Source organism: Atractosteus spatula, chromosome 4, assembly GCF_055471065.1.
Source record: "Atractosteus spatula isolate fAtrSpa1 chromosome 4, fAtrSpa1.hap1, whole genome shotgun sequence".
Taxonomy (NCBI): domain Eukaryota; kingdom Metazoa; phylum Chordata; class Actinopteri; order Semionotiformes; family Lepisosteidae; genus Atractosteus; species Atractosteus spatula.
This window is the reverse complement of record NC_142709.1, coordinates 33,794,345-33,817,909: the sequence shown is the minus strand read 5'-3', so window position 1 is coordinate 33,817,909 and position 23,565 is coordinate 33,794,345. Positions and strand designations below refer to the sequence as shown.

Sequence of the window (23,565 nt, the reverse complement as noted above, 5' to 3'; positions counted from 1 at the left end):
TGCACTGAAGAGTTTATGCAGTCTGTTCTGTTACAGAACGAACCACTTCCTTGCATCTGTGGTTTCTGAGGGAACCGAACCAGTGATTCACATGTATCTTTACTTAACCTGCAGCTTAGACCTAGACAAATTGGTTGGTCTAAGCAGGTAGTGGTAGCCCTGGCCCAGAAGCCCACAATCCAGCCAGTTTTATAGGTTACCCCTCCGTTTCTAAACACAAAGAAGCTTGACATCATTTTAAATAAAACTCCCAGGATGCTGCAGGTCACAAGAATGACAACTGGCCTTTCCTGACCTGATTGAAACAATTAACTGAAGGAAGTGGTCAGAGCTCATATGTTCCAGGTCCTCCAATCTGTGGGCTTTGAGGACCGAGGATGTGCACACCTGCTATAAAGGAATGCCGAGTACATTGATTTGAATGCCAGTCTTTGCAGAAGAGGAAAAAATAAAACACACACACAAAAAGCACACCTTAATTGTTTATATAAATTTGACATTTGCTGTGATTTTCTCTGTGGAGTGAGAAAGACATAATCACACATTAACCCTGAACTGTAAAACTGACTTGCAGCTTCAATTTCTTCAGTGAACGAAAGAAAATTAGTTACGGTTTTAAGTTTGGAATACAAATTGAGCAAATGTTGAAGTGCATTTTCATTGAGATTTCTCATAAATATGCACTATATCATGGATTTTGTAAAGAAAATACCTTACCTATGCTGTAGTGCTAAACATTAGTTTGCCTTAAACAAATCTATACACCCACGATTTAAAGGATCACACTTCCATTGAGTTTTTGGAAGCTGACAAAGTATTTCGAGTGGGTTTGTTAAATTGCGTTCAGTAAAGTTTCACTTGTGCCAAAAACATGATGTGAACATGATGCTGGATTTTTTTTTATTTGCACAGGAAGAAAGACATGCAGAATATTGTGACTTGCGTGGCTGGATCTATTCAATACAGGCTGCAAGGAGATGCAATAGCTGTGACCGGCATTGCCGTGTTTATCTATCTCAGAACTTCCAGTTCACTCCCCCCTGACATCTCTGCAAAATGTTTTCAATTAAAGTTAAAAAAATACTTTGCAACGTGTGAGAAAAGTGTTTATTTGATTAAATAGCAGAACTATTTATAGCTAAACATTTTCATTATTTAAGCAAATATTTTACAATATGCACAACACTTGTTTAATACAACAACCAACTCTTATAAAAAAAGCAGCCGTGGAAAGTCTGTTATATTACATTGTTCTCAGACAGGTGACACAGAGGGCATCTGTATCTACAAGTCTGAGCAAAGTTTGTGACATTTTAACCATTACAGACATATTAATAATCTCCATATCTGAGCCTCCAAAAGAGGGGGATTTTGCAACAATACAACATTAAAGGGATCTAGTCAATTGAGAAATATTTCACAGGACCTCTCTTGACCATTTCAGTTAAATGTAATTTTATACAGGTGGAATTAAGTTAAGTCATAGCTTGTGGTATTCATAAAACATTATAGAGCCATGACAAATGTGCAAAAGATTCATAAATAAAACTACATAAAATAAAATCACAGGAAACTTCAAGTATTGTCCTTAAAGCCATCTCTTTAGTTCCAATACATTCAAATTAGTTTTCAGAGTAAATCTCCCATTTCTAAGGATACTGAAACTGCATTCTCTGCTAGAGCATTGGAGAACAGTACAATGAAAGTATGTACAACAGCAAATACAACAGCCATAACCATGACATAATTGTCCTACATAATTGATTGGATTTCATCTCAGCTAACATACAGCAGGATGTTAGATCTATAGGCAGGATGGCTGGGCAGTGAGAGTCACTCACAGTCTGTTACAGTTGTGCTTTACCCCAGCCTGTGACTGTTTCAGGTTGTCCATCAATGTGTATTTATTAATAAGTAACAAAAGGCTTGCGAAGGAATGGACACAAATGCTCTTGTGAGAAATATTAGCATTTGCTCTAGATGACATCATTGATCCTTGGTGTGACCCTTGTGAAAATAAACAGGGCTTCCTGTCAAAGCCTTTTTATATTTGTGCCAGTTGAACTACCCTGATAATATCTGCTTTGTTTGGTCACAATTTACAAAGGGAGTACTGTACAAATCTACATTATTCTGACTTTAACCCTGTCAGAAAAAGTATTAAAAACAGATTGAACTTGTAAGCTATTTAAATACCAACAATATTAATTACATAAATCTCGACATCTACACATTGCACAAAACTTTAACCTTTAAAACACAATATAAAAACAATATTCTTGCACTCTGAAATTGAAACATTAGACATTAGACATTAAACATTAGAGTATTCGGTGAGATAGAGTAATCTGACTCTCACAATCAGATTTAAAAGACAGACAGATAACCGAAAGTTAACCACACATTGTTAAGGTGTTGTGGCATTTTGTCAACTTGTTTCAGTTTCTTATCAGACATTACTGGAAGTGAGGGGCCTCCCACCTCCATCTGTGAAACAGGAGAAGAAATTTGAGCCGGTGGGGGAAAATCTTTTGATTATATGAAAAATACAAATGTTTGGAATTTCCCATTAGTTTCATGAGGGGTTAAAACATTACATTCTCCAACGTCTTAGTGCTTTATTCCAGTATCTAAGGCCAGGGAGAATTCTCATAAAAACATATGCACCAGAGAGGGAAAATCAAGAGTTACTGTAATTCTGTCATATGTTTTTAAGATAACTAGACATACACTATTTATGTAAAGGTTTTAGATTTTAAAGACACAAAATGATATACAATAATTATTTGAATCAGTGGACAAAAACATGTTACTAAACTGTTTGAGAAACATCAGAAATGTTGTTATTTGAAGCATTCCTCTTCATAATTTGTCTACTGATTTTCTGGTTAAAGAACAATATACTGTAGGTCAAACCTGAAATTAAAAGTTGCGATTACTGATGTAAATATCTCACTGATGGAATAAAGTTAAAAAGTAAAAGAAAGCTTCTCCTCTGTTTGTACTAATAGAAAGCACTAGATGGAACATTCAGATGTACATGAACATTCTGGAGGCACTACTTTACTCAAAGGGTATGGGAGTATGGGACAAGCTATTCAGCCAAGGCTGATAATGGCTGGATGCGATCCACAGAACAAATAGTTACTTAATATCTAGTATATGAATGGACCAAATGGTGTCTCATTTGCAAACTTACTTAAGTTCTTTCATGTTCTAAATTTCTAAAGTGGAAAATTATAGGTAACAGTGATGTCACAATGTTTTGGGTTTTTCGAATACAATACCTTTGTGATATGTGTCACCTCCAGAATACAAAACTAGCTCATTTATACCCTTAAAATTCAATTTTACAATGTATAAAAATGCCTGCAATTTTTCAAAAACAGAATTCTTCTTACTTTTTACTCATTCATAAGCTATTACACTGTTAGGCCTTTGACATACAAATGCTGCGGCACAGGGTGATGCAGGAATTAAATAAACATTCATTTAAACAGCATTAAAACAGAAAAAATCATACAATATATACTGTATATACAATCATGGACTGTGAAAATCTCAGTTGGGTTAAAACATTGAAAGGTGTGTTGTGGTATTCTGAAGTTTGTAAGGAGAAAATAGTTCATCTATAGATGGCAAAGGAGTTACAGAATTGGCTCTTCTTCAAGCATGTGCAAACCCTATCCTTTCTCAGCTCTGGTCAGTGGTTGTTTGACAGCCTGTCCCCACTCCTTTTGAAGTTCAAGACATTTAACTTTGGTTCACCTCACATTATGCAACAAAACTCAGGCCCTCTTCCCTCACTTGATGCTGTATGTGTACGAATAAAGACCACCATCCCGCCACCCCTCCTCTCCTGCAAGTTCAAGAACTCAATGTGTGCACCCTGACCTCCTTGAGAAAATATTTTTCCTCCTCACAACTCTTCTCAAAGAATTTGACAACCACCTTGTGGAACCTTAAACATCGAACTTCATTCATAAATATAGTGTCTTTGCATCTAAGAATGGAAGAAAAGTTAATAACAGTATGAAATGAACTAAACACTCTTACAACAAGACATTTGTTGAAAACAAGGCAGGAGAGTGTCCACCCTCTTCCTGCTATCACTAGAACAGCCATAGAGAATCCCAAGACACTGTGAATGCTGCAGAAATAATGTGAGATTCCAGGACAGCAGACCATGAATATTGTTCTGGACATCTGTGTGACATTTCAGGAATAACTGAAAAGGGGGACACAGTCTTCTGAAAATAGTTGTTGTGCCCTGTGTATAAGTTGGTTAGAGGTTGTAATGCAATAGATCATGTAGGTACCCACGTCAGCATGCATAGGCTGCAAAGGAACAGGTAACGGGTTTACCTAACACGGAAAAATGTTTCCTTTCTTATCTTTTCAGCATGGAATAAACCCGTTACCTGTTCATATTGTAGCACTTCCGGGTTCACATGGGTATGTGCCCTCGCCACTCCAGCCTCGGGTTGACACTCCACTGCTGGGGCTCAAACCTGGACCTCCAGCGTTACTCTACAGGGAACCAGCCAGCTGAGCTAAAGGGAGATCTCCCCTCAGCCCACCGGCTGAGGTGTCAGAGGGAAGGGCGGTGACGTCACCACGCTGGCAAGCCGGCTCGCTCAACCTATGATGTTGGCCATATTTGTTACACTATATATGCAATGATCACTTCTAAACACCCATTCAGGGTAATAATAGAAAGTGACCAGAGCTGTACTAGACCATAAAACCTGAAAATGCTGGATGTCAGATCACTGAGAAAGATGCCCTTTGTGCATCTTCTTCAGTGTTCACTGGAAAACTACATCTGTTGTAACAAATTAAAACTCATGTCTAACCTTCACTGAAGTCCACTTCACTTCTTGCATCCTCTACAAAGCCCTCAAGTTATTTCTATAAAAATCCTCAGTCATTTGGCAACTTACTGTATCATAGGCCGACCTCTCATTGTTTAAAAACATAACAAAAAAACACATAGGCATTCAATTCAGCACTAATGTTTCCAAATGGACATAATACATTACATTAATAAATGATTTTTTTTCTGTACAAGAAAGAATGAAGGAATTGGAATTATGAACAGTCTAATTGCCTTCAAGCCTGTACTTTTGACCAACTCAAAAGCAGACCTAAATAATTTTATTTTCACTGAAGTGCGCCATTTCATCCACTTTTTCTTCCCAGGGATAATTGTTTGCAGTAGCACCATTACATTAGATGTCAGTGGTAAACACCTGTTTGAAACGCACATAATCCCGAGATTTGTTTAAATTAACATCATATTGAACTTTTGATTGAGCAATGGTTAATGGCCAGTAAACGTACCACCTCTACAGGACCTTAGACGCGGATGGCTGCATACTCGGTGTCCTCCAGCGGCTCTGAGGAGCGTGCAGCGATTTTGTCGCTGTTGTGGTTCAAGGCTGCATACACAATGGGGTATGCTTCCTCTTCTCCGCGTTCTGCATTGTCATAGACATCAGAGTGGTCCACCATTACTGCGACCTGGGAAGGGACTTTTTGTTTTGCGGGTGAAACACCGTTGGGAGCTGTCCTCTTGGACCTGGATTTTCTCCGGACACCGTCGTTATCATACGTGGTGTTCGTCTCACTGGCAGGACCTGCGGTTTGGGAACGCACACTCCTAGGCCGGTCAGGGAGACCGGGAGGAGCACCGCCTTTTCCAGATGGCTTTGGTGCGATGTGCTGACAACACGACAGAGGAAAACAATTCTGAGCGACTGTCGTCTGGCCAGACGTGCACAAGAAAACAAAGTAAGGAAAAAATATCCAAGACAGCAATGTTATGAGGAATATAATCTGAGATTTCCACAGAACTCTTCAGTTTGAGTTATAAACACCAGACATCTGAATCAAGTCTCCCATGACACACAGGACCAAACGATTAGATATTGATGTTTGCCTGCTCCTTTGTGTATTTGTTCAAAGCAGCTTTTTTAAATATGAAAGTTGTGTTTTAAATAAAACAGTCTGTACATCACCAATGTGCTGATAACACGAGTATGAATTTTTATTAAGCACTGAAAAATGCTGCATTTTGTCATGTTTATTTTTGTAGCTGTCCAGTACTGCTGGTAAGACTCTTACCTGTTTTGTCTGGACTGGTGCTGCAGATTGTGGTGCTGCTGAACAAAACAGAAATCAGAATCCGTTAGGAACACTGCTGACCCACCAGACCAACAATCTCTAGTCAACACTAATGTAGCAGAATGAGGGCCGTTGAAGAAGGAACAGGCTGTGATTAATTGGGTTGTGTTGATGGCCAGGATTGTATTAATGTTTGCCCCCCCCCCTCAAAGTTTGCAACTTCAAGTTTTCTAATGCAGGAACTGCAGACCAAGTGAACCATTGGCAGTGGAATGAAGATACTGCACAGAGACGTTTAATACTTGGAGGCAGGGAGCAAAGAAACTGGTCTGGTGAATCGATACTGAACCAAGGGGAACGTAGTGCAGCCTACTGAAGGACTCCTGACATAGCCGAAACGGAGACTGAGGAAATTAGACTGTGTGGCATCTCTCTTCGCTGCGTTGCTGGTCTTCTCTGTATCATCAAGACTTTCTAACTCCCTCTTCTCATCACTTAAAAGGACAGCTGACCCTCAGGAAATCTTTTGACCCTTGGAAGCACCTTTTGTTGCGGCAAATGCTGTTCTCTTTGTGTGCTTGGGGTAATAGTGAATATTGTACTTAGAAAATAAAAAGGGCACTTACTGTATACAATACTAATGCTTGTTGCTGGTCAGTGTGTGCATTGGTAATTCTGGGAAATGAACAGAACCTGTGGTTTAGTAGAGGGGGCCTTGCACCCCATTATATTGCTAGGAAGCATAGTCATACATGAGGCAGGAATAGTTCTTGTTTGAGGGGTCACCTCACTGTGACACTAACACAAAATTACAGTAATGGACTGGCCATTCAATACTGATCGTCTCAGCAGCAGACGCTCCGGGCTGGATAACGTGCATTTGAGAGAGCAGGTGTGGACTGAAGCAATCCATTGGAGGGCAGAGGGGGAAGGTAAGTAAACAATGGAAGGGAAGGGAAGACCTTCCTGGATTTTTAGAGAGGTCAAGTGGAAGGCGCATCCCGGAGGAGATGTAGAAGGTGATATTGGATGGTAAAGGCAGGAGGAATGAGAACAGTTTAGGGATCATGAGATGGTAGGAGACTCCATGAAAGAGGAAAAAAGCAAGAGCTCCCAACTGTGATCCTGGAGGCCCACACAAGCTGATTTTCATTCAAACTGAGCTTTCAAACTTGAGAGTTGGTATACCACCAAACTCTCAATTGACCTAATAGCAGGATCTGAGCTCCTTATGCAAAACAAAAGTACTCAAAAGAAACTGAATTCAAGATAAAGTTTCTTTTGCCATGTTCAAAACACTTTGCACCAAAAACATCAAGGTAAGGCAGTGTTAATTGCGGTGCGGTGGGTCTGTGGCTAGGGATCTGCGCCTGTGGCTGGAAGGTTGCTGGTTTGTATCCTGCGGCTGGCAGAGGAATCCCTGAGCAAAGCCCTTAACCCCAACTGCTTCAGGGGCGCTGTATAAATGGCTGACCCCAAGCTTCTCTCCCTGTCTGTGTGTCTCATGGAGAGCAAGTTGGGGTATGTGTAAAGACAAATTACTAATACAAGAAATTATATATGGCCAATAAAGTGATGTTAGCTGAAGACTCACTTAAGGAAAGGGATGAAAAGGGATGAAAATTAAGAGTTGTGGAGGTTCCCCTGGACCAGAGCTGGGAACCCCTGGATTAGAGAACCCAGAGAGCAGATATAGAAACATAACAAGAGGGTTCCCAGCACTGAGCCTTGAGGGACACCTGTGGTAGGGGATGGAGAGCAGAAGAGCAGAAAGCAATCTACAACACGATGAAAGCTTTTTAAGGTGCTGTGATACCGCATGACAAGTCACTCACATTTTTGCCCTCGGATGCAGAGAAATGAGATGAACATCACAATTATGATGAAAGCCACCACTCCAGCACATATGTAAATATAGGTTAGCCAGTCAGGATTCCCTTGCCGTGGGATTTCTTCACCTGAAAAATAAAATTAATTTATGCCAATTAATATTAATTGATGATTTTACAATGATGTATTTTTTGCAAGAAAGCTTAAAGAAGTAATCAAATATCGTTAGATGGTAGGTTTTATTTGATATTATATAATAAAACAAACATCTGAAACACCCATCAAACTGCAAAGGATTTCTCCTCTTTGAGTTCCTTCTGGCTCACACTTGTTAGGCCTGTATTGTGAACCTCATTTCAAATTATGAGCCCGATAAATATTGATTGGTTTCCATTGCAATTTGCAGTTGGAGGGTGGAGGTGATGTTTTGTGTTTTTTTAGGAGATACTTAATACGTTATTTCAATTGGCCCTCTCGGTCTTGAAATGTTGTAGTTTTAATAATCTTACCTGTCATGTTTTTTTCACTGCTATTATTTGTAACTGCCTCTGTAACAGAGAAATATACAGAATAACATGATAATTAATACAGAATATCATAAGATTAACAGTAAAACACAAATAATAAAAGATACAACCTTCCACAACCAAATGAAGAGGAACATGACCTTATGCAATATATACATTTTGCTGCATGTTTTAAATATTACTATTATTACTACAGTCCTCCTATTTGGCACAGATCTTTGTGATCTGTATATTGTGATTCTGCTTATTGACCAAAGTTATGTCTAATTTCTTAAATTATTTTAGCAGTTGCATTGATCAGAATAATGTAATTAGTATTTCTGTACTAGTTTGATGTTAGTATATTTTTTAAATCATTTAAACTGATCGCACTGGAACTTTACAGTGGCAAGTGTCAAAAATTCTGAAAACTTGTTTATTGAAGGAGTTACAGTAAATGTTCATCATAATAGAAAAATAGCACAAATGTTTATACACAGAATAAGTTAGCCACTATGAAGTACTAGAACACTAGTATTAGGGGCTTACAAATTTCGAATTGTTTTGTAGCTTATAACAAGAAGAGAATTATAGGGTGTGCATAGTATGGTACCTCCTATCCCCTACAATGGCTTAAATGTCTATCATTACTAATGCTTTAACAATGTTGATCAGTGTTAATATCTTTATGCATTTATGAAGTGTCATGTCTAGCCTAAAGTGTTTCCAGTTTAATTTTATTAAGATAAATGTAAAATCCTAGTTGGTAACACATTTCATATCAGCATCTGATACATTTAATTAGTGGAATAGTAATTTTACGTTAGTTGTATTGATTACAGGTTAGTTTAGACAATAACAAGGAAGAGTAAATCAAACTTTTTTTATGTCTGATTTTGTTCATCACCTGATTTTTCATCATTTTGACAGAATCTGCCAGAATGTACATATCCCTATTTTAATTTGGAATATATTTCATATCATAACTGCATGTCAAAGCTATTGTCTGTCACTGCTGATTAAGTTTTAATGTTATGTGAGTCTTTCAGAATGTATGCATATTTTAAAAGTTCAATGGTACATTTTATCATTTGAAGATATCATTTCTAAAAATGAGAGCATTTCCACATGTGATCAAATTATTGTACTGTATGTCCCTGACATTCAATCTACACAATGAAAGCAAAGGTACTGTAGGAAAGACGTGACTACTCACCTGACACAGAGACTAGTATGGAGTGGCCCACAGTGCTTTGGTACACAGAGCTCACGTTTGCTGCAGCTTCACATCGATACTGACCACTGTCACCCCAGGTTATATTAGTGAAGGTTAGAGAATAGGTGGCTGAATTGGGATCATTCTCCTTCCACTTAGTTGTTATAATGTCTGTCTCATTCACAGGGTAACATGTTTTCTCATGAAGTTTACACCATCTCACCACAGGTTTCTCCTCACAGTATTTAATCCCACAGGTTATTGTTAATTGTCTCAAAACAGAAATATTCCACACAGAGTTTCGCGGGACAAGAACTTCCAAGGCACATACATTTTCTTGTCCTATAAAAAAGAAAAAAAATGCACTGAGGCCTGTATAGGGAATTTTCAATTTCCCCTATTCTTTCTACAGCATTTTTAATTTAATAGTATTAAAATATTGAAAAGCAACATCATTGAACAAATAAGAATTTACTCTTCTTCTGATAAACATTCAAAGCAGTATGATACTGTTGTAACAGACAAATGAGTTCTGGACACCAAGATGAAGTTGAACAACTGAGTTTATTGCATGCAAGAAACAATAAGATCAAAGAATTGTTCCGAAATATAGGTACAAAACTCAGTTTATATAGTTATATGAACTTCAGCCGTTTATGACACAAATTGTTACCATGGTAATGGGGAGAGGTCACCTGTGTTTGGATATTCCCAAGACCTTGACCACTTTGAATGGCTGGTCTTATCTTTCCTTAGTTAGGGGGGTCTCTATTTTGCACATGGAATCTCTTATCAGTTAACTCAAAAGTTCTTAAGCATGGGATGTCTTATACCAAAAGAAGATTTTGTGCAGAAAGAAATCAGTTAACCCTTATCTTTCCTCAGTACAAAACAATTCATGGGCAAACAAATTACTTGTCTTGGGGTTCAGAAGTAGAACCTGGTTTGTTAAATATTTATTGTTCCTGTTCAAATATATCAAAATATACAAGTGAACATTCAAAGGATTACTTATTCGATCCTATTAGTTCTTAAATAGTTTATTTTTCCTTCTCAATTTCCTTTTTTCTTCATACAAATTCTATCAATCTTGTAATTCTTTACCCCTTTACCATTGATGGTCAATGGATAACCTAAAAGCTTTGCAACCTATTCATATATACATATATACATAATTTGAACTCATGTTAGATTTTTAAAGATGTCCCTCAGACTCAGCCAGCCCTGGACTGCAGTGGAAAGCTTGATAATAGCTAACCACCAAATCAAGTTCACAGAATGTGAAAACTGGCATTTCTACTGGTAGCAATGAAACAATTATCCTTGAACACTGTTATGGATAATCACCATTTACTGTAATGGTGGCATCTGAATAAGAGGAGGTTATTACCAGGATCTTCTGGGATTCAGTAGGGTTACTGCTAATTAAAGGGGAACTGCAGGCACAATTTCTAGGACCGGTTATTAAATCTTGGCAACAAAATAAATTAATTGACATTATAGAAAAAAAATATGCATTTTGAAGTAAGCACAAAAACGTTGTTTTCATGCATTCAAGTTCCTACGAACTGCAATGTGATGTAGCCCTTCCTGCTCCTTAGTCACCATAATAATTAATGCAATTCGATGTACGAGTGAATTAGTACAGGTTGTGCAGCTGACATTTTGCCGCAGAAATGTTCCAACATGATCTGCATGCAGAGTTAACAAGTAAGTAGTATTTGTCAACAAAACCATGCCAAAATCGAAAGCAATTTCTGTTTCTATTGGATTAAAACAAATTTAATCACAGGCCTGCTTGTTTACAATGCTGTAAGGGCCACACATGTCACTGGAATTTTGTTGCCTCCTTCTGAATCGCAGAACATGGTGCTGTGCATACTATCTATTTTGTAATGTAAATTGGAGGTTTTACAAGTTACTGTTTAGATTTTACTTTAATTGTGATTTGAAATGCACTCATCAGTGCTTATTCTTTCTAATCCTGCAATATAAAGATAGCATTGCACACATACAATTGCCATAAAATATTACGATGTCTTTCTGATTGATTTGAATGGTTACATCTTTCGGTTTGAGAATTAAACTTTGGTGTAAAAGAAAAGCCAGCTTTTCAGAAAGCTAAATATACCTTGTTGAAGGCTTTACTTGTTATCTTTGTAATTTATCCATACCCCTTCACGAATGCATGGTGTGACAAATGTTGAAAAAAAAACCCAGGCCACAAGAGGAGACCCAGAGCCACTCAAAGCATTATTTAATTTTGTTAGACTGTGAGCAGCCAGTGAGTTTCAGCAGTCGGTCACAGTTATTGGCTTCCACAACCCCTCCAGGCTTCTAGGATGTACCAGAGGTCCCCTTGCAAAGGAACCTGTTCAGTCCCAAAAAACAGTCCGTCACAGAAGTATTATGTTCCTCTTCAGCTCCTGCACAACTATTCTTCTACTCTTCTGTAATCCACTGGAGAAGCCAAATTCCTGTCAGTCCTCTCTGTTCTTTAAAAAACCCTATTTCTAACAAACCAGGGACACCCTAACACACTAAACTTGGCTAATCCTCTTGATAAATAGCCCTTTAATAGGAAGATTTATGTTCCTTGTCTCCTCAGATACCTACTGGCGCATCACACGGCTTAACTCCTTTTGGCACTCAGCATCCAATTATGATGGGGGCAGTGCGGGGGCTCTGTGGCTTCGGTTCTGCGCCTGGTTTGTATCCTGTGGCTGGCAGTGGAATCCTACTCCATTGGGTCCCTGAATAAGACCCTTAACCCCAACTGGTCCAGGGCTGCTGTATAAAATGCCTGACCCTGCGCTCTGACCCCAAGTTTCTGACCCCAAGGTAAAAATTTCATTTTGGTTCCCTTAATCAATCAGATCCACTCCGAAACAAACACAAATACTAGCTTGTTTCTTATTGACCTCTCTAAAATTCTCCAGACTGGAGGCTGGCTGCTGATGTTAAAGCACAGGAGCTAAACATCTGTGCTGTCTAAACTCTAATTCTTACTCCTGACTCGCTCCCTGAACTGCAGAAGCTTAAACACGGCCCCCAATCTCTACATTCTGGCTACTAATGTTACCCAATAGTAAATCCTGTGGACCCACTGGACCAATCATATTAGCTTTTTCCTAACAGTGACTTTCCAGTCACACAGGACACAGATCAGAAGTGCCCAATCTTTACTCCAGAGGAGGCCTTGGCCAAAGCCTAGGCTTGCACATGGTATCTCATTAGTCCGTACTTGTTTCACTTTTTAATAGATTTACTGCATCTTCTATAGCACCTTTCATCCCAAGTGCTTTACAGATAGATTGACAACCTGTGAAAAATATTAATTCAATGCATTTGCTATTCCATTGTCATCATCCATAATGAACTGTAATTAACCCACGGCTCTCCTTTACACACTCAACGTCTTCCTGTACCATTGTTGAACTGTAACAATTCAAATCTTTTCTTGTTCTTGATCCTATTCTTGATTTACCTATGAAACTACCTAGGCCTATTTGCACACTATGGCAGAAGCAGAACTATCTATTTTTATTTTGACTCCAACTCACTGATCATTAACTGTGTTTCATTTTACATATACTCATTATACATATCTCATATCTTAAATTTTAAATCTAAAGTACCACCTATTGTATGAAAACTGGCCATTTTTTGTGGGGGTGAACTGTTTGGTGGGTTCTTTTGAAATTTCTGTTCCTTTTCCTCTTTTACAAGTTCTTTGCAGGTAGTTGCTCTTAGTTTTAACACTTCTCTGCCTCTTTATTGTAAAAGAGTGAAGTGTTGGAGAAGCCAAAGAGGCTGGAGTGTTGTGATTTGTGTGTGTAGTACAGTAGTCAGAGTGGAGTCAGCATGTGAGCATATGTCACTGCAATTATTCAATAGCTAAAATTAAGTCAGTTTATTGCGGTAGTTATATCTTAGCAATTGGTCTGCATTAGAAGCAAAAGAAAGATGAACATTTTTGTGTTGAGCCAAGCTGATTTTCTTTCCGGTGGTTTCGGTAAGTCAGCTGAGGTGATCTTAGCCATAGAAAAGTTCCAGTTCCAGTGAAAACAGGAGCCTGCAGTGAGTGGTGTGTAACTGGTATTACTTCTGTGCTGCAAGGTTTAATTATATATTCTGAATGAGACATTTAGATATACGGCCTCTCTCTAAATGTCCTTTGTGTTAAATTGTAAATTTTCTAGTTGTTCATTTTTTATTTTTTATTTTTTTGACAGCATATTTTGGTAGTTTCCTTTTGGGAAGGAGTTTTAAGAAAGAGTCGGTTGGACTCTGAAATGCCTGGAAGCATCTACAGAGATTCAAGGTGAGATCTTAAAACAACAGGATGATAATCGGCTATTGAGCTGTCACAGCTGATTGAGCTGAGGGATTGTAAAAGTGCTGCCTGCCTTCCATACAATAATGCTTATACTTGCATATCTAGACTCATATCAAGTTTTAGTCAGAAGTAAAAATGCCTTTTCTACGTTTAGAAATAACGTGTGAATGTTCATCGGTGTCCTATGAGGACAATAAAGCATATGCTCTATTCTGGGGCAGAATATCCAATTGCTTTCCTGAACCTATGTACTGATTATAGTATCATGTACAGCAGAATCTGAGTCTTGAAAAAAATGTATTTCTTTTCATATTGAGTTGGAACATAAGTGGATATTAAGCAGGAGTGCATTTAGGATTAAATATAGGAAGTGCTTTCTTTACACACAGAGTGGGTGATGTCAGGAACAAGCTACACAGAAACATTGTTGAAGATAACTCAATAGGATCTTTATAAAAATAACCTCATACGATTCTCAAATTTTTTTAAGTATTACGAGTCAGACAGCCAACAAGGTACAAAATGTTCATCTCTCCTGTAGCGGCGTTCTTGTAATTAATTGTCAACACACATTTATCTAGATATTCATTCAACCAATTAGGCCAGAGTACAGTATGTGACTGGGTCCGTAGCACTGCACAGTGATTTTGCAGTTGCTGCTTTATTTTTGAAGCAACCTTTAGTAAAGAAGATCATTAAATTGTTGATCTATATGTTTTAGATGCATCTTCAATTTTCAATAATACAGCTTCGCTACCCTTGGACACATGCGCTGTGTTCGACTTATTTTTCTTATTCAAATCAATTTTAAAAGGGCTGAAAAAAAGAGAGGGCACCTCCTTGTGATTGAGCCTTGTACTAAACATTCAATCCACACATCAAAAGGCTGCACAATTCACATTATATTTTGTAGTACAGCAGGTGCTCTTTTACATTTTTGTTCATGGAAATGTGTGGTCTGTTTTACAATAGGGTGCGCCCTTTTCCTTTATATTATGAGACCCTCTTAAATAAATGTCATGAGCAAACAAGAGTGTTACCGATGTTCTTCACACTTGTTTTCTCAGGTATTGTGAGAGGCTAATTTACCTAAAGGAAGTGGTGGGCAGAGGATGTTAACAGGCTTAGAGACATCCATCTTCTATTGGTGCTAAAGAAGCAGTTCAGCTGTTCTTTATTCTGTCGAGAATTTCCACTACCCATTGTCACATTTCACAACTCTCATGCATGTTTTAGTACACATTGGAAATAGAGTGTAGACTAACAGGTTCCATTTTACACTTCTTTTACATCAAACCATAAATGCACAGGTGGATTAGAACATACACGCCTTCGGATGTGTTTATCTAAGACAAATGTCTTCCGAAAAAGTGACATGAGCAGGAGAACACAACTGGAAACTTTGTGGAAGTGGATTTTAAACTGAGAGCAGGAGGCGCTTCTTCACGTAAAGAGTTGTGGGAGTCTGCAACTGGTTGCCCAGTCGTGTTGTTGGAGCCGACAGTGTTTTTCTTAAGAAATCTTAAGATCTCAAGATCCTTGATTCAGTTGCTGAAGCTTCTAATTACCTGACAGGCTACATGGGCTGAAAGGCCTCCTCTCTTTTGTAACATGTCTTATGTTCTTATAGACAGTATTAAAACATCTTAAACACAACTGTAGAGTATAGCCCGGTCATTGTTTTTTCATTACAGGACACTTTCTAACAGAAAGATATTGTTCAAAAATTGCTTTCTCACTGTACATAGCCAGTTTTCTGTCCTCACCACCATCAATCTGTGGATCTCCAGAGAATCAGTCATCTGGTGTGTCGTCTCCGCCCACCCCACACTTTAACTTTAAAGGTCTGATTTAGTATGAATTGTAAAACCATTTCGTAATCAGCTGAACCTTGTTCTTCTACTCAAATTGCTAGGTGATGATCTCACCCTAATAATATCTCTGTCACGTTATGGTTATGGGGTTGAATGTAAGAGCAGAATAGCACTTTAGAAAAGGTGAGAAAATAATGCAAATGTATGAGAACATATTTCTTGTTTTATGTGCTTTTACTTGTTATTGATGATGGGCCTCTGTGAAAACTTCAACAGGCTCAAAGAGCACAATACAGCAGAAGTGCTTTACACAAAGAGTTGCGGGTGTAGCCCACCCAGCCATGTTGTTGATGCTGACACCCCCGTTTCTTTCAAGAAACAGCTGGATGAGATCCTAGTATGAATTAGCTAATAAAATGAGATGGGATGAATGTCCTTCTCACATTTGTAACCTTTTTTTAGGAACTAAGTAAAAAAATGAGAAGGGACTGTCAGAACCTAGGATTACCTGAAAAAGTTTTCAGTAATCAAGAACTGGAAAAAAGAAAAGGCTGACATTTAGCGATGTAGAAAAAGAAGAAATACTAGTTGTCCTCAGATCTAGTTTCCAAGAGCAAATGGAAACTTTTCTCTGGGTGTTCTGCTTTTCATTTCAATTGATTTTTAATTCTTATGTTGTGCACAACTTCGCACTTAGTACGATTAGTTAACCCTTTACACTACGTGAATTGAAGAAAGCTATGGAGCACGGAGGTGCAAAGTTGAGATCTGCTCTGATAGGCCAGAGAAAGTACAGTATTCAGAGGCTCACGCGCTGCCACATCATATCTTTCGAGAGCAGTGCGTTCTGCGGAGGAGGGGGAATCCAGGGATTGCACAGGAAGTGACTGGCAGCAAAATGCACTTTCAGGGTGAGGTGGCAGACACCTGACGTTCCCTTGTAAAAACAAACTTTCAGTGAAATTCGGTGAAATCTCTTCTCAAGGAAGAGGGCGCTGAAAAAAGTGCGTTTACATCCTACGCAAGGGCACAGGATTACTGCAAATACATAGAATATCGATAACTATTCCCTCTGGGGAGAGGCAGAGCTGCTTTACATGGCACAGAGTGCGTAGCCCCTCTGCACTGGTGTGAAACCTTACGTATAGAGAAAACCACACTTCCTGCTCTGTAGGCTTTAAGTGCCACCTCACCTGGAATGATAAGCTGTTTTTTTAGGGGGGGGGGAGGTTTCTACTTTGCCCCTGGGTTTTTTACCTTTATGGGGAAATTTCTATGTTTTATAGTAGTGACTAATACAGTACGTTAACAAGCATGAAAAAAAATATTTTCTTTTGTTTATTGTTTGTTTTCAGAAAAGAAAAATCCCTGCCTTAAGGGAAACCTCAGAAAACGTCATTTTTTTTAGTTGTGCAATAACACCATAGCACTTCTACTGTATATATAGGTGTTATATGCCGGAGCGTATTGAATTTTGAAACACTATATTATTTCCCTACGGGATCAACCTACATCAATTTCCCTACGGGATCAATAAAGTCTTATCTATCTATCTATTATTAGTCTATTCTCAATGGTAGAGAAACCTGAATTAAGGTTAGGCATTTTATATAATGGCTTTTTAAAATTAATTATGAGAGTCTTCTCCTTGTTTAGTGAACCAGTTAAGGGGGTAATTCCACACTTTGGATTTAACTTTATTTGCTATGAAAACTTTACTATGTCATATACTGTGTATGTGTAACATGATAGCAATCAAACACTTCTTATTTATAAAATTTATCATTTAAAAATATACTAGTAGAACCATTTGTTTTTTAAATCTTATGGTACTAGAAGAATTATGAGTGATCGATCTTGTTGAATATTGTTTTGTATTATGGTATTGTACTATTGTTGTATTATTGTTGGATATGTTATATGTTCATAAGCTCTGAAGCTCTTTACAAGACAAATTCCCTCAGGGGCAATAAAGGTTAATTCAATTTAATTCAACAGTCCACCCAGCGATATCCTGGCTTCTTTTAAGAAATGCCTGGATGAGACCCACAGATCTAATTTTAAAATCAAACAAGCTAGATGTGAAAAATAGCAACCTTATTTAAAACAACTCTCATAGAGATTTCCAAACAGAATAAAACAGAAATACACACTTACAATACAATACTTAGAATGACACATAATTAACTGAACCTGATAAACAATCCACAAGCTATGAATAAGAATAGCAACACAGACCTTCATTAAGGTCAAGATTACTAGACAAGATAAGAAATTGACGTGCACTTTCTACTCCTAATCTGTTTAATGAGTAATGAGACATCAAGATCAAAAACTACAATATCACCAAAAAATAAAGTTGAGAAATATGGAAAATTACTAAAAGTGTGACAGGCAAGGAGGATAAGTTCAGTGTCTAGAAACTGAAAAACAGCATACACCAAAAACTATATTCCCACTCACTTTAAAGGTTGAGTATTATTATTATATTTTTCCTTCCAATTTTTCTTTTTTCCGAAAACAAAAACCTCTCAGTGACGCCACAGAGGTGCCGTGCTGCAATTAACAATTTGTTTGTGATGTCTGCCCCCACTATACGTTATTAACAACAAAAACAGGAACTGATGGAGACAATTTTAGGTTATGATGTCACACACGTAATTATCTGGAAACAACTTTCATTTGACAAATTTATTGAAATATGTTTATTTAGGGGCTTTTCTTTCAGGAAATGTAGGAGAATCTTTTTTAGTTTCAAACAGAGAAGAAAGACTATGAGAATTCAAAATCCTCAAAGGCACTGACAGAGTCAACTCCATGGACTGAATGGACAGTGAGACATGACGTAGAGGACACACATGGAGCTGCATTTACAACTGAGAACAGGAAGCACCTCTTTACATGAAGGGTTGTGGGAGTCTGGAACAGGCTACCCAGACATGTTGTTAAATAAACAGCTGGATGAGATCCTAGGACCAATTAGCTACTTACTACCAAATAGGCTACACAGCCTGACTAGCCTCCTCTTGTTTGTGTCTGATCTTATGATCTTAAGATCTATACAATATATAGAACTGAAATCTGCCCTTGTAATGGCATGAGCTTATCTAAAAACAATAGCCTGTCTTTGTGACCATGTTACAGTAAATCTCTCTTCTGCCAGGACATGCATGATGCTCTGTAAATTCACTAACTAAATAAATGAAGAACATATATCTTCTGGCATTTTCCTTACTTTATTCTGATTTTTTGTCTCTCCTTTAAGTGTTTTGAGAGATTCTCACTCTCTTATCAATCTCTTATGATGTTAGAGGTGGAGCGGTGCTCTGTGGCTGTGGCTAAGGATCTGCTCCTGTGGCTAGAAGGTTGCTGGTTCAAATCCCATGGCTGGCAGAGGAATCCTACTCTATAAATGGCTGCCTCTGTGCTCTGTCCCCAAGCTTCTGTCTCCCTGCTTGTGTCTCATGGAGAACAAGCTGGGGTATATGAAAAGATAAATTCCTACTGCAAGAAATTGTATATGGCTGATAAAGTGATCTTATCAATGTGCCCATCAGTCAGTAGTGCATGAAAAGACTTAACACAAGCAGTGACAGAGTTTGCTCAGGGGACATAATGTCTATTATTATTATTTCTTCTGCTTCTATACTTTTCACAACCCAATCCTCCCGTTGCATTTTAGACAGTTGTTAATCAGCTCAGCTCCCTGCTCTGATGGTCCAAAAGGTACTGATACTGGAAGTACAGTATACTGTCTCGAAGTGCGGTTCTGTATTTGGGCAGACGCCCCAGCCTACCTTATGCTCCCTAATCTGACTCTATTCCAAGAATTAATTGGGGAAAAGGTTGTATGTGGCATGGAATGAGGGGAGGGGTGCAGTTCCACTGATAACACCACGCTCATAGAGGCTCAGCAAGAGACAGTCATTGCTTCAGCCCAAGCCAAGAGAACACTAGTCATCAATGACTTAGTCTCAACTTCACCTCACACTCTTGTGAATCAGGGAGGGATGAAGTGGGTCCCCTCCTGTATGTCAAGAGCTTCGTAAGCTAATTTAGAGTTAATTAAAAGCTAGTGTGCCAAATGAAGCAGTAGCAAAATCTCATACAACACATTGCATACTAAACACATGATGCACAGCAGCAAAGAGCAAGAAAAAACAAGAATAAAACAATTTGTTATTCACTGAAACTGTTGGGTTTTGAATGGACTACTAAATAAGAGAATATAAGCACAGAAAAAAACGGAAACTGTTTTTGTTTGGGGGGGGGGGGGGTGGAAAATAGGTCTAGGACAGTCAACCTATTAGTTACTAGGAATTTTAAAAACATGTGTAGCTTTTTAATGTTTAATATATGAATAAAGAGAGCGAGTCGGAAGTGCTGAAGCTCCTGTTCTGGGGTGATTTTAGCAAATAATTATAGTTTATTTGTCTTTGTTATTAAAAATAATATGATTCACATAACTCAACCCTTATTATTGCATACCAATGTTAAAGCTGGTTTGAGATTGATCTGGTGTTTTTTGTTGCTTTTACTACAAGAGCTGTAGAGCAACATTATGGAAAAGCGATTAGGACTGTAACGTGTTGCAGCTGTACCATTGATCAAAGTACCATGCTTCATTCTAACTGCCGTTGTCAAATGTGTTGCTGTGTAAATACTGTAAGTATTTATCTTTACGTAAGTACCGATCTTTACGTAACGTCTATATCTGAGCCTCATTTGTACAGAGCTCGTGCTGGTTTACGAGGCCTTAACACGACGAGCACGTGACTCCACCTCCCAGACAGGACGCCGGATAAAACCGTTATCCCGGTAAATCTGTAACTGCGATTTGCTGCAATAATATATATATTCACAGACAATATAATGATTTGCTATCAATTTATCCCACAGCGTAGCTACGCATGTTCATGGAGTACTCGCTTACCAGAAGCACCTTCCAACACTGGTGGATTTATTTTAAAACGTCCTAAAACGTAAATGTTGCATTTGCCTGAGAAAATAGCCATTCTCCGCCTAGTTCTAAACACATAAGAACATAAGACAGGTTTCTAACACAGATGACGCCATTCACCCCGTCCAGCCTGTTTGGGTTATTGTTATTTTCATCGCACTACTCAGTATATTATACAGTGCTAGTTTATTTTTATTGTAGCCAAAATGCAAACTTTAAAAATGTGTATAATACAGCTATATTACTTTATATTTACATTTCAGTTTTCGTTCTAAAAAAAATCTCAGTGGAGAAAAAGATGTTCAAAATAAATTTCCATTAAGAAAATAAAAATGAAATTCCTGGAACATATTGCTATGAACGTAGTGCACCCACAATGTTTTCAGTATTTTCTAGGCAGTGCTGTACGCCGAGCATACAGTCCGAATCTCTGTGCTTTCCTGAGCTGTGCTGTTTTCCCTGCCCGCTTAGGCTGTGTCCGGTTGGGATGTGAGCTAGCGAATTTCTTTGGCATTGGTGACCGATAGAGGAATTCTGTAAGGTTCAATCCCTAATTTCTTGCGCTTATTGCTCATATATGTGGATATATCCCCGTGAGTCGCAACTCTCAACAGAGGCTCTCGGCCAAAATAACGTCTACCTTTATTTTCGAATTGCCTTCTCTGCGCTGATCACCACATTGAAATTTATACACAGGAAACAGTAAAAATTAACCAATTTTCTTGAACAGTCTGTGTTTGACTTACGCCTTCATGACCATCATTTGCCAGTCTTTCCATTGAAGCACAGTTCAAGTTTAAAGTCGCACATTATTTCTCCTTTCTTAAAATCTGAACGTTGCAATTTCACAATCCTTGTCAGTAAAGTATCGTTGTGTTATCTAACGTTAACAGGTTTCCTGTCTATGATTTATTTTTAGCAAAGCCAATGCAGTTCGACCCACTTTTTGGTAATAGGTCTTTACATTTTATTCTTCATCACTGTAAGTTTGGAAGGCACTAATTATAGGACTGTAACTCTTACTTATCTGCTGTTTTGTAGCTCAAATGTTCATTACTGTCTGCACATCAGACTGTCCCCAGTCTCTGCTTAAGCCTGGATTTAAATTTGCTTTCGCTTGAAGATGGAGCATAGCATTTTCATTTAACAAAGCTGTTGTTATTCACAGAATTAATATGACAATTGTAACCTATGTATCACATCTATTTAGGGAAAACAGTTCAGGTGAAGAACTTGCTTATAAAATGTAAATAAAAGAAAATGAGCTGCATTTCATAATGTCTATGCTGCATGATTGCTTCACAAAAATGGAAGCTTTTTTAAATTCTGGAAAAAAATGGGGAACAATACTACACAGACACAGGAAAGGGGCTCAATGATTCTTAAATTTCAAACAATGTCGCTATTCCTGTCTGACCTGAACAGCTTCAGATTTTTAACAGCTGTATCTCTGAAAGACAACAGCTCCAGAGTATACCGGCAATACAAAAGAGATTCTACAGAAAGGTTCTTGAGTGCGGAAGAGTTTCCATGATTTAGAATTGTCTCTTCCTAAAAGCATACTTAAATCATCACATGTGTCAATGTCTCTTTATGCTCAGCCTAAAGAAGAAAGATGTTTCAGGTTTAGAAATATTATAGCTTGTAAAAGAGCATCACTGGATTCCAAGTGTCAGGAAGAGTCATTCTCCCTTATCTGATCTTACGCAGAGCTTAATATTTACATTTTTCACCCAGAAACCATCTAAAATACATCATAAAGCAAAGAGTGCTGAAATGCAATTTGTGTTGACATTGTCTTTGTCTGAAAACTTGAATTGTTAAGGTGTCAGAGCTACAGCTTGTTGATGCCTTTGAATTTCATTGTTAATTTTCCCCAAACTGTCATGTCATGGTGGAAACAAATAGTATTTTATGCATCGTATAGGAACAGATACCACCATACAAATTAATTCAAATATACCTGTGAAGATGTAAATTTGAAACAATCCCTAACAATCTTTAAAGTTTAAGGCCTAGCCGTGCTGTAATTACCCGGTACTAATGTGGTACTGTGTTCCCATCCTCAGTGGTAATGACACCTCTCGGTACGCCAGTGACCGGGTTACTTACCCTGGACCTGTGAGCTCACACTGAGCAGTAAGAGCAGCTCCAGGATCAGCCTTCTCTCTGGGGGGAACATTGCTGGTGCCTCCAGTGAGGCTCCTCCATGAACAGTAACCGCTGCTATGAGGAGAGAGATGTGCGCTCAGTTAGACAGGTCTGGGGACTTTTTTCTCATGTGCCGAAACACCACAGAATAGTTTGCAAACTAGAAAGCGTCTTGTCTGCACATGTGTGCGTCAGTTTACTCCCCTTGCCGAAATGCTTGTGGTTTTACATCCTTTGCACAGACTCCTCCTTTCATGAAAAATTTTGCCTACCTGTAAATAAGAAATTCTCTGTTTTCTTGGTCCTATTCCTGTCCAGGAAACACAGTGTAGATTATTATCAAAATCACTGTATACAGATTATATTTGTAGATAAAATCCTTTTGTGCTTACAGCCACTAGTTGCTGAATTAGGTATTTCAGACAGTCTTCGTAAGCACTCTCAGTTCTCATTGCACATACTATTTTTCTTTCGCATTTGTTGGGGTTGGTTCCTGGAAGCGCTAATCATGAGTTCAGGTCAGAAGTTGCCTTTTCTTTTCCTTTGAATGCTTAAGACATTGTGGACTTTGGCAATAGTCATGAGGAACAACAAAAAAAAAACTAAAAATGAGAATAACATAA

General features: G+C 38.2%; 1 protein-coding gene across 2 annotated transcripts; it reads right to left on the bottom strand.

Moving 5' to 3' along the window:
- Window positions 1-5,180: 5,180 nt before the first annotated feature.
- Window positions 5,181-23,050, bottom strand: LOC148836129 (B- and T-lymphocyte attenuator). Of its 2 annotated transcripts, none has more exons than XM_088913760.1 (6): window positions 22,904-23,050; window positions 9,679-10,020; window positions 8,466-8,504; window positions 7,962-8,084; window positions 6,127-6,164; window positions 5,181-5,724 (listed from the first exon to the last, which is right to left on the bottom strand). In XM_088913760.1, the coding sequence occupies exons 1-6, from the start codon at window positions 22,971-22,973 to the stop codon at window positions 5,359-5,361; spliced, it is 978 nt and encodes a 325-aa protein (XP_088769886.1). In that variant the 5' UTR covers window positions 22,974-23,050; the 3' UTR covers window positions 5,181-5,358. The 2 variants fall into 2 exon arrangements, with proteins under 2 accessions (XP_088769886.1, XP_088769887.1); XM_088913761.1 differs by having other exon boundaries at window positions 6,127-6,161.
- Window positions 23,051-23,565: the final 515 nt, after the last annotated feature.